At 34.4% G+C, this 12,270-nt stretch overlaps 2 protein-coding genes across 3 annotated transcripts; both read right to left on the bottom strand.

Moving 5' to 3' along the window:
- Positions 1 to 8,958: 8,958 nt before the first annotated feature.
- Positions 8,959 to 10,276, bottom strand: LOC124223496 (U6 snRNA-associated Sm-like protein LSm6). The gene is made up of 3 exons (XM_046635501.2): positions 10,119 to 10,276; positions 9,672 to 9,762; positions 8,959 to 9,223 (listed from the first exon to the last, which is right to left on the bottom strand). The coding sequence occupies exons 2-3, from the start codon at positions 9,760 to 9,762 to the stop codon at positions 9,075 to 9,077; spliced, it is 240 nt and encodes a 79-aa protein (XP_046491457.1). The 5' UTR covers positions 10,119 to 10,276; the 3' UTR covers positions 8,959 to 9,074.
- A 642-nt stretch (positions 10,277 to 10,918) lies between these two features.
- LOC124223490 (uncharacterized) lies at positions 10,919 to 12,211 on the bottom strand. 2 transcript variants are annotated; one of them, XR_011177567.1, is made up of 3 exons: positions 12,016 to 12,211; positions 11,715 to 11,879; positions 10,919 to 11,636 (listed from the first exon to the last, which is right to left on the bottom strand). XR_011177567.1 is itself a non-coding variant. In XM_046635493.2 (3 exons), the coding sequence occupies exons 1-3, from the start codon at positions 12,150 to 12,152 to the stop codon at positions 11,286 to 11,288; spliced, it is 636 nt and encodes a 211-aa protein (XP_046491449.1). In that variant the 5' UTR covers positions 12,153 to 12,211; the 3' UTR covers positions 10,919 to 11,285. The 2 variants fall into 2 exon arrangements, 1 of the variants encoding a protein (XP_046491449.1); XM_046635493.2 differs by having other exon boundaries at positions 10,919 to 11,619.
- Positions 12,212 to 12,270: the final 59 nt, after the last annotated feature.

Here is a 12,270-nt window from a genome sequence, read left to right as displayed (position 1 = left end):
ACCTCGTGCCCCCACAAGGCAAGGCTTACCTGATACTAGTACACACAGAGGTGATTGAGTACATACAGCGGTTCTAAAATGCCCGCTACAAACCACATCATGCCATGATTCCTCCCAATCAGAAAACAAATAACTATCTTGGGCTGCAACCACTGGCAACCACCGGCTTTTAAGGCTCCGCGCCACGTGCTGCACGAATCGTCGTCTGCAGCTCGAATTGCAGATCCATTTGGCCACAAACGAATGCCGGTTGTCCGCGTGTGTCGTGGTGTCGGTACCTAAGGTCATGTAGTACTCCTGCCCTTACCGACTGAGCAGACTCACCCTTTTTCTTCCTATATTAAATAAACGAACGAACGAACGGAAAGGATTCATATTTCAACGGTGGATCGCTCTTTGGCAGTGAAATTCAGGATATTTAATCATATCCCGAAAATCGTTAAAAAAATGTCGGGTTTTTTTGACACGTGTTATTATTCCTACATTTTTCGCATTTTAGGGACCAAAACGTGCATAACTGAGATATTTTGGAGTAAAATGAGCAATCGCGAGACTGTTTTCATGCAATATTGAGGTCGTTAGACGGGATCTAAGAATTACAATAATTTCGTAAGTAAAAGATGCTCTGGTCATTTCTTTTACCGACCGAGTAAGATCTCAATTATTTTGACTGTCATCAGGGCCTGTAACCCATCACTGCTGTGAAAATTCCGTGGACAATGTAACGTAATTCTACATGCCACGCGAGAGTAACGTAAAATGTATTCCCGCAATTCAATGATGATCCAGTTACAGGAATACATTGTCTGCCGTTATTATTACGCAAAAAATTATTCTCTTTTTTTTTGCGTGTAAAATTGCACTAGCCTCGATTTTTCTGATCAATGTGATGTAACCTCCGACAATCGCCAAAATAAGTGACATTCAACGAAGTCGGTAAAGACTGACTGTATCCTCTGCCACTGGTGGTTGATCGTCGTTTAAAAACGGGTCAACGGTATCTCGGAGAGTTTTCATCGACCGCATCCGAATCCGTACCTATAGATCTATAGCCATCGCCGAAGCTTTTTCTTTCTCTCCCTTCTTCCGCCGAGACATTTTCATTCGTGTCGGCGCGAAGCAAACGAGCGAACGCCTGACATAAGTTCTGCAGTACAATTCATTTGTTTATTATTTATAACATTGAACCGCATGTAATGGTATTGTAAAAATGATCTGCCTCATAAAGTATTATGCCACGAAGATTTCGAAACCCGTGTTTCATGTTGCAAATTTGAAGCTCTCGTCGGAACGTATTCGATTTGAGAAGGTCAAACGGTCAGCTGTGTTTTTGACCAACATTTTTGATTAAGAGGATGCTATAGTCAGTCCTTACTGACAGAGTAAAGTGCACTGACATGAACATGCCGCCGTCAACGCAATTCTGCATGAAACGTCGATTACAAACATGCAAAAACTTTTGTTTTTCTCATGCGATAATAAGGACTGGAAATGAATTCCTACAATAAATGGTTACCAATTACAGATCTGCATTCTCTAGCACCACTGTGAGTAAACCAAAACTTTTTTGGGGCATTCTTATTCGGCATTGAATATAGAATTAAGCTAACTACGACATTGATAATAATCCAAATAAGTGACATTTAGTGCGTTCGGTAAACAGTGGCTATAGCATTATCTTAAAGGACACGTCAGTGAGACTGTAGACTTTTTCGATCTCCTTAAAATTCGAACGCATAATAAAGCTCTATAAAACGAATGGTTTTCATTAGATTCTAATCAGTTACGTTCCATATGTGTCCATATATTATATAAAATAACGTCGAAAAGTGGTGTTTTTCGAAAAGCTCCTCGCGTTACAATTCTCCTTGTAAAAATTTGAAAAAATTCCACAGCCATTGGAAGAGCGTAGAGAACAAAAGTATAAATCGAAATCGCGATCCAACAAGTTACCACTCAATTGTTTCGATAATTGGTAATTAACAATTTTCACAAAAATTTTCAAAGTATGACAAATGGTTTACAGTATGTACATCAAAATCTGCGTTTTCTTCAACGTCTCTTCGTCATTTCTGTAATAGTCTGGGAGCCAGTGAATATTTTTGGAACTTATTTTCGCATGCAACAACCAAGGTTTTTTCAGTTCAATTGTTAATGCTTATCAAAAAATCTAATAGTCTTGCCATTCGTTTCCGATGGATTCAACGTGTGGGGGCGTTTGAAAAAGTGAAAAAAACGTGTATGCATTGAACTTATTTTCGCAAGACTGTTATACTAACGTTTGCGCCTATATAGTGAGTACAGTCTTAATTTCGCACGAATACGTTTCTTTCCAAATGATAGTTTACACTTTAGCGCGCATAAAAAGGACAGTCTGGCTAAAATTCCGCTTAAATTCCGCGAATATTCTGGCATTGTATGTAGTTCACAATGTACCTCGGTTCTGTTTGACCATGACACGTTTATACCGGAACAATCTTTTGAAACTTGAAGTTCAACTGCGCATGCGCGAGTGTTATCGGCTGTTCGTGCAGGCTGGCCATCCTGACTTTCAGCTGTCAAATTGTTTCTGGCGGCGCGGCGATGTAATTGATACGAATTTTCGAGGTTAAAATCTCAAATAATTGAGGTAGTGACTCGGAAAAGTTTGTCAAGCATTTGTTATTGTGTCGGAAAATTGATTCTTCAACGAACGGTCGGAATTTAATACTCATGCTCTTTAAGAATTCAAAAGTACGCATTTTGTGTACGTTGGCCCCCTGCATCGCAGACAAAAATATCGCTGCGGGAAGATCTCGCCGACCAATGATATTGAATTATTTGGCTCATGCGTAGTTGATTTTCAAGTTTCAAGAGATTGTCCCGGTATACATTGTTTAGGGCAGTTTGATTTTGCTTTCCATTCAAGTTGATAAATTTTGATAAACATTATAAAAACCATTTTAATACAAATGACAATGAAGATGATGCTGGACGACATGGAAATGATTCTTAAGATAACGACGCTAGTGATGAAGATTGATAGTCAGACTGCTTTTCTTGACAATTGTACAACATCCATTCGACAAATTTCCAAAAATGCCTTACGTAAGGTTTTTTTTTAAATGATTTTCGAATGTCTGCCAGACTCATTTCTCAACTCCGGAAACCAGCCAGACTGCATTTTTGGTGAAGTTTTAGGATATTAGTAATTATAGTACAACAAGTTTCATCTTTGTGAAAATAAGAAGCATGAGTTTATAATTTTCACTCATCGATTGCATCGGAAATCAAGAACCAGATTGTGGATTTCTTGAAAAACATCGTCAATTGACCTGAAACGACTATAAATAGGGTGTGTGAAGAAAGATCACTGGCTTCCGGACTATAAATTCATAATTCGACGGGTCATACTGAAATTTTATTATAGGTAAGTTTCCAATTTTTCTTAATTTTATTAGTGACCAACATCCTATAATAATTTTTGGTTGTAGTTACTCAACTATTTTCATTTTTTAGCATGACTGAAAAAAACTAGGATTACAAAATAATAATGAATTTGTAGCTCGAAACAGAAAATTAATATGTATTACATTTTTCTTCCATTATAATCACCCGTACAACATATTGTTATAAATATTGCTATATGTAATTTGGTGTTGATACAACAATAAATTGAGGGCTCCGCAACAAAAATGAAATTTCGCCGAATAAGCATCGTCCAGTAGAATATTTTTTTAACTTGCTAAAAACTCAGTTTAAAAAAATAGTACCGGTAAATCAGTAAAGAATTTCATTCCGCATCTTTTTCTCAAGTCAACTGTATTCACAATTTTTGTAGTTTATAAAATATTTAAACAAAAAGCCATTCTTGAGGAAAGCAAAATTTAATACTTTTTTCACTCTAACTCGCCATAACTTTTTTAAATATTCATATTTCTTTTTGAAACTTTCACCCGATAAACTTGGATATATTCCGTGCCTTTTAAGCCAGATTAGATTCCTTAATATCAAATACAAACAAAATGGCGATTTTTTCGAAAAATTTCATCAAAATTTACTTTCTATGTTTTTAATTGAAAAAGTTGTGTGACGGAAGTTAAAATTTCCATTTCTGCATCATACCAACATTTTCACAATACTTTGAAGAAGTTTTGTGGAAGCTTCTTAGCTCTTATTGTTTAAGAGCATTGGTAATTTTTCTACGAGCGCGGTCGTTACACAACTTTTTCAATAATCATAATTCAAGTTTATCAGGTGAAAGTTTCAAAAAGAAATATGAATATTTAAAAAAGTTATGACGCATTAAATTTTGTTTCCTCTAAATGGTTTTTTGTTGAAATATTTCATATACTATAAAAATTATCAATATAGTTTGCTGTGAAAAAAGATTTGGAATGAAATTCTCTACCGAGCATATTTTTTCAAAATGATTTTAGAGCAAGTTAAAAAAGTAATCTACTGGACAATACTTATTCGGCGAAATTTCGTTACGTCCTCTTTATGTTGCGGCGTTTTGTTTGAATAAAATTACTGAAATTTCTTAAACAAATGTTCTTCATCATAAATATTAATTTTCTCACATTGGAACTCGAACACTTTCGCTTAATTTCCATAGAAAAATGATCGATCAAGAAAAATGAAGTTTTCGAACAGTTCTTAACGAATGATAAAGTAAGATTGTTGTTAAAATAATGCAAAACACTTTCACTTATTTATTCTAAACTTTTTTTAGAAAACAATAATACAGCATTACATCACCATAAGTACTGTACAATATGCCGCTTTAAAACTACTAATTAATCATTATCAATAGTAATTTCACAAAGAATAGATCTGTAGTATTCCGCGTACAGGTTGGTTTAGACATTGCTATATTCTTCACAATACAGAGAGTGAAATATGAGACATTAAGATCGATACATTTGTTAACTAATGTAAGTTTCTGAGATTTCAACAATCCAGTAATACAGCTAATAGCAGCCCCGAATTGAAGACTAATTCAAATTTTTCAAATCTGCTGAATTTAGGTAAAAACAGTTAAGACGAAGTTTCTTACTCGAAGAAATCATACCAAAATGTGAAAATTTGTGTTCTATTTTGTATTTTGAAGTCTTTTAGTACGCCCATTTCTTTATGACAATAGTTGCGATGTACTTGATGAAATTTAATTAATTAAAATCAGGTTTTTCGGAGCAATTTTGATGAGAATGACGTAGAAGATGGAAATTTACCGGCATGAAATAACGAGTGATCTTTTTCACATGCTTAACGATCTATACCGGTTGATACATATGGGGCATTCCATGACATCTCGATCAAGATTCTAAGTCAATGTCTTAGATCGGTGTTAATTTTTTTTTTTATGAAAGTACATGACGAAAAACGAATTCGCAATTTTTTTAGAATTTTTTGACGCAGCGTATCTGAAGTATGATTAAAATCTTTAAAAAAACCTACTTTCTGAGCTCTGAAACACTCAAAATTCAGAAAAATCTTATAAAATACTACAAAATTTTTGATACCTATTAGAAGATGAAGATTTCATAACTTCAAAAGATAAATAGGAAAAATAAAAATAAAATATCATTATTGGATTGCAATTTGGCATAAGAATCAACATAAAAGTTCGTTATAATATGGGCTGAAAAATGTCTCTAGGAAATTTATCTTTTGAAATTATGAAATCTTCTAATAGGTATCAAAAATTTTTTTGTATTTTGTAAGATTTCTCTGAAGTTTTTCAGAGTTTAGAAAGTGCGTTTTTTACAAGTTTTAAATCATACTTCAGATACGCTGGTTCGAAAAATTCTAAAAAGAAATTGCGATCGCGTTTTTCATCATGTACTTTCATACAATAAATTATAAAACCAATGTGAGGCATCGACGTAGAATCTTGATCGAGATGTCATGGAATGCCCCATACATCTAGAGACTGAATATAGGTGTATGCATATTTAACTAGAGAAGGTTCAAATGCATCGTCTGAATGAGAGTTCGGACTTTGATCTTGTGAAGTAAAAACCTATCTCTCGTAAGACCCTTCACATTTACAAGTTTTATTTTTATAGCCCTCCTATATCATGACTGATAACAAAATGTGTATAACCGTCTTTAGATTGGTGTGTTGTCGACCTGATCGTACAATTCCTAATCTGTGGATATGGCCACACGAAAGTAATATTCCTGTATTTAAATTTAAATATTATAAAATTTACAAATATCACAGGTCACTCCACGTGAAAACATCCAGGCCTATGAACACTTGCATTTTATATTTCGAGGTGATTTCTTCCGTTTATTACAGACGATTCTATAAATTTCGAGGTAAAATTAATCAATTTCAGTCATTGCCGATTATAATAGTAGTTTACGTATCTAGAGCGTAAAACCCCAAGTGCTCGGCGTGATTGGACGAGGGTGTAAATCGTTTTATGCTCGTGATGCAAACAATATTTTTAGCCCTATGAGCCGTAAAATTGGAAAACATTGTATAAATACTGTAATGAAAAAGGGAGAAACAATAATGCTTTATTATTATAAAATATATTTATTCGTATTTATTAAAAGTAATGATAATATGAATTTTTCGTTTCACTACAGAAAGATTTTGAACTATAAACAAAAAAATAAACTAAATTCGATCATGTGATTTACAAATCTGATAAATAAAAACTACCTTCAGGACATGTGTATCAATGTCACTTTTCTCGTAATCAAACACGATTTTCCATGGTATATACTGCCGTCCAAAAGTTTGGATACACCAGTCAAAATTTCTTGCCGCGCTAAAAATTACATAGCGAAATCAAAAATAAAGATCATCAAGCGTTCCAAGTAGCGTTTTAAAGAGGATAAATTTGACTCCATCCGGCTTTTGTAGAAAATTCTCTACAAATTTTTTTAGCCCCGGTACGTATTTTTTAACATGGCCATTTTTCGGCTATTTCTTAGCCGCTGGAAATTAACCCCACATCTTAGGAAATAATGTTTCCTCGGTTCTTTCTATTGTAAACTTGAAAAGGATATTAGAACCTACATTTTCATTTTTCAGGAGATTTTGTACGATTTTTTTTTCTTCCAGTATTGTATTTTTAACTAATCTGACATGCTTTAGGAAAAAGCTGTAATTCAATAACTAGGGGGCTTCAGAGAAAATGTCAAGAAGGTAAAAAAATGCATAGGCTCACACTAGAGTAGCTTGAATTTTTCAAAAATAGTTTTGGGTCGAGACTCTGATGAGTGGAGGCGCTCGATTTGAGAATTTTGGAGTCTGCATTGGACAAAGTATCAAGAAAGAGGATTTGTTTACTTTTTCATAATTAAGTACCATTTTTCAGATTTTTTTAAAATTATTCCAACAAGTTTTGCAGAATTAAAAAAAAATTACTTAAACTGTTTTTTGAATATTTTTGTTAAAATTATTTTGACAATTTTTTCAAAATTTTTTTTCAAATATTTCAACAATTTGTTCGGTATTTGTTTTTTGTCCCTAAGATGTAGAGTTAATTTCCAGCGGCTAAGAAATAGCGGGAAAACGGCCATGTTCAAAAATACGTACTGGGGCCAAAAAAAAGCCAAATGAATTTGTCATCTTTAAACCACCGCTTGGAACGTTTGATTATCTTTGTTTTTGAGTCCGCTATCTATCTTTGAGTGCGGCAAGAAATTTCGACTGGTGTACCCAAACTTTTGGACGGCAGTGTTTATATTTGGTGAATTTTTCACCATGACTCACGCGACCCAAAATTCGAAAATAAATACCAGCTTGTTCCTCGTCCAATTTTCAATAGATCTTGAAATTTTCGTGATGGAGAAACAATGGGGTGAACGTGAAAAAAGAGAATTCCAAAATTCGTGTAGCACTTTTTGTACCCATTAGCAGAAGCAGGCATTCACCCGCCGTTGCTGTGGTTGTGAGATATTGAAATGAGAAAATTATACCTTTTGTGTTTTATCAAAATTTCATACCAAAACTGTAATCGCGTTAAGATTTTATCGTCGAAATTCAGCTATTTAAAATATTCTGCTACCATATATCTGCTACGCACTTGAAGAAGATTTATGATTAATTTGCCAATTTTATTGTTTTCCTAAGAGTATATCTTCTTGGCGCCATCGACAATATTTTTCTGTTCGATCGTAGGTCAATTGACTCAAAAAAGAAGGGAAGTTGCGTGCAACAATTTATTTTTAGCAAGGCCAATCGCAGAACGCTGTTGGACCAATTGATTTTCTGCCACGATCAGAAAACAAAATAACTGCGTAAACTTTGTTTATTGTAAAAGAATGTATACTTATTATAGTATTGTAAACAATAAGTGATTACAGGATTCAATGAAATCAACCTTCTTAAATGACTTTACCAAATCTTCGTCTGTGCATATAGGCTACGGTGAATAGACTGTACAAAGAGAACCAGATTTTCTAATTTTTTACATACACCATATTGTTTTGCAAAAATTCATTTATAACGTTTTAGTGGAAATCAAATGAGGAACACACTAGTATTTTTTCAGAGATTTAGGTAATACAGATCATGGTGAAAAATCTCTTCGAATAATTGTACTGATGAAAAAACAGTTTCGTCACGAGAGAAGTGAAATTCATGTAATTCGTATACATGCACTTCAGGGTAATATTATTAGCTTTGAAATGAGCTCCATCTGGACTCTGTACGATGAATCGGTCCGGAAATACGACTGTTTGAAATTCCCCGTGCGCGACTATTTTACCGTTTTCTTGAAATTTTGGAGTATGAGTAACTGGGAGTGATATTAAGAGGAATTACTTCGGAGCTACGCCAACATATTCACAACCTTTCGTGAAGTTTGAAATTATCAATGTTAATTGTGCCCCAAAACTGTACTGTTTGATGTGGAATGACTTCCGTACAACCAAAATATACATTCGTCATGTCGGATCTGACCGAAAATGGCAGAAGTCTGTGGTTAGGTACAGAAATAGATGAACAGCATGTATTACAAATAAATATTATTTTGAGGAAATGTAATATGACAGTCCATTATTTACTTCTATATCTTTTGTTATCTTAATTATATATGATCAGTTTTAGATACTTGGAATTTCACATTTCATGTCCTTCGTTTCTGTGTGCTTATGTACAGCACATTATTTCCTCGAATGAAGGCATCGCCGTACTTATTCTTTAACTGTCCATTAACGTACTCTTCTGTTTGTTCAAGCGCGATATTCATGTACCCATCAAGACATGCCAAGACGCCTGAAAATTATTGTCATTTTTACATTTGGATAGACTTTTGCTATAAAAGTATAAAACTGTAGTGGAAATTTAGATTTGTAGAATAGAGTGCCCGTACCAGTGAATGAACATTCATCAGTAAATAAACAATCTATAGAAAAGCATTCCCGTATACAGTTATTTTATAATAGTTGTTCATTCAGTCGGGGCATTTTTTAAAACATTCATTCATTGGTGAATTCATCTTGGTAGGAATATAAATTCTATACCTATCATCAAGAATTTGTATTTGGATAAAATCAAGTGTTTCAATCTTCCTTGGAAAACAATAAGCAAGTACAATTGTATAATCGAGTCACTGTTGTTGGCTAAGTTTTCAGATAGGTGTATAGAACAAAAATGTTAGCTTATAGAATTTCTGTCTACTCATTTTTAGGGTACGAAGTATTTAGATTACTTTTAAACAAACCTCTGTAATCAACACCACTATTTAATTTTACTACAACTGGTCGGCCATGAATTTGTTGTATAAATTGAGAAAGTGCTTCTTTACGGCTCATCTGAAAACAAACGAACGTCAAATTTCGTGTCAACTTAGGAAATCAACCTTGTAGTTTTAGAGTACGTAAGTTGAAGGGAAGTCGGATGCTCGAATAAGTATAATTAACGATTGCCAGTGCGGATAAAAACATTTCTAAGAACGCCCAAGATAAATTTAAATATGGATCAAGCAAAATTATAACATTCTGTATCCACATGCGAGCAAAATGACTGGTTAGGTTCTGTCAAACCTAGATCAGACTATACGAAACAACACTACTGTTGATGAAGTGATACATACTTTCCACGGATGAAGTTTGGGAAAGCATATCACCACCTTAACATGTCAACTATTTATACGTAAATTGATTTTTACCTTATTATTTTGTAAATAAGCGAATTTATTATTGTTTTTCTTGTTCCGATCTGGTGCGTGGTAGCTTCAAACTAGATATTCAATAATTTAAGCCACAGGCATATAAGAATGAAGGCAAGAAGGTGATTCTGAAGGTTGACGTACCAAGGTCCCTAGATTAGGAAAGTCAAGGCATGCGTGGGCAAAAAAATTAGTGAGAATGCGCCAAAAGTTTCGTATGACAATGGATGCTTTCATACAGGCTGGAAACTCAGAGGGTGGGGGGTGACTCAAATAATATGGCAAAGCGTAGTGCTCATTTCCGCCACTTGGAGCAGCGCAGCCTTAGGGTAAGCCCAAGGTCCCTAGATTATACAGGTCAAGACACACGTGTTCCAGTTCTTCTCACTATAACGTGGGCAAAAATGTTCTATGCGCGTTCGCCCAAAAAATCCGCATTAACCAGTTTTGACCAATCTAGCTCAATTTCTTAAGGTTAAGCATTAACGAGTTGCGCCCTTAACGTCCTGACGTTCACAAAATAAATAGAAACACGTTTATATTTTAAGATTAATTATTGTGACAGATCAGGAAGAACCACACTGGGTGCTTTCCATTTAGGCCGTGTTCGAAAATTCACTGACAGTACTGTCAGCAATCCTTTATCTCTTTTGCGCTTCCAAGTTCGCGAATAGCTCTGACTCTGTCCTAGGGAATTTTCAGTAATTTTTTAATGGAAAAATCCGTAGTCATGGATGTTTTAATAAGGACAGGATATGAAAAAATCATATGCAAAATAAACTTTCAACCTGCAACGGAACTAAAAGGCATAAATCTATTTAACGCCGATCATGTTCGGAGTATGCAAGAATACAGGCATAATGGAGAAAGTTTGTTTATTCAAGCTGAAGTTGGTCGACCAGCATCCGTATCTTCTGAGCCACATAAAGTACAGTTAAACGTGAGCAATCATTATTTTTGTTGATTACGATGTTACTGAATAATATGCTTCATAAAAAATTAAAGTTCTGGAAGTTCACTCCAGCAATATCTAATAAATCTTCATCGGTCTTAATAGATGGAAAACCACAGAAACTACGCTGTTTCCTATTTTGTTCAACTACAGCCTCGTTAAAACCAACCGACTTATCTACTATATCTGTTAACGATGTGCCGCATTGTACCCTTTCATCTTTCATTCGTTTTCCTATTCACAATAGTTTTGAGAGTGGCAATTTCCGGTATTTCAGTTTGAACTTCAGCATCGCAGTAAATAGTCATGTAAATATATCTGTTACAAGTGAAAGTTTTTGTTTGTTCGATACCAGCAGAATTTACAAAATCTACTTGACACTCTTGATCAGTTTTTAAAATTACTTCTGCACTGCTTACATCCATAGGATCACGTCCATTATTATTGACAACATTGTTAGAGTCGTCATTAACTGGATTTCCAGTATCACAATTCACTTCGATGTTATGCTTGTGAAGAGTCTTTCTTCGGTTAATGAGTCGATTGTACCTATAATTAATAGATACCTACATATGTTATTATATAAATATAAATGTATATATTATTTGATTTTATAATTATTTTTTTACTTTTCATATATTTACCTGCTTAAAACAGCTCTTTCATTTAATTGCTTTGCATGATAAACAGGAGGGAATAGAGTTGGCGCGTAGCTTGGACTCGCAGGATCATCTGATTTTTTCTTGCCAATGAAATGACTATTACATATTACGTGATGAGTTTTTGGAGTCCACTTTGAGCCATCAGGACTGAAAAAAACAATAATACTTATGTATTTATATAGTGTTTCATGCAGATAGCATAACAGTTCACCTATTGATATAGTTGGCTTTATTTTAAAAACATAGAAAACTAAGGCAACGAAAATAAGGTTATGTTACTTACTTTTTTCTTTTTACAGCAGCAATCCATTTTTGCCTTTGACGTATTTTATGTGATGCAGTTGGAAACTTGTAAAATATACAATCACTAGTTTTACCGTTATTTTTGCAGTCAACAACACAACAAGTGTAATTCCACATACTGTCTATTATTTCTCATACAAAATGCTACCACACACACGCTGGCTCAACTCACTACTCGTCACCCCGCACGCTGCGATCGTTTCGCAGCTCCCCTCCAAGCGGCGGCTCGCAGTAC

The sequence above is a fragment of the Neodiprion pinetum genome, chromosome 7 (assembly GCF_021155775.2).
Source record: "Neodiprion pinetum isolate iyNeoPine1 chromosome 7, iyNeoPine1.2, whole genome shotgun sequence".
NCBI classification, from domain to species: Eukaryota; Metazoa; Arthropoda; class Insecta; order Hymenoptera; family Diprionidae; genus Neodiprion; species Neodiprion pinetum.
This window is presented reverse-complemented; position numbering and strand designations above follow the sequence as displayed.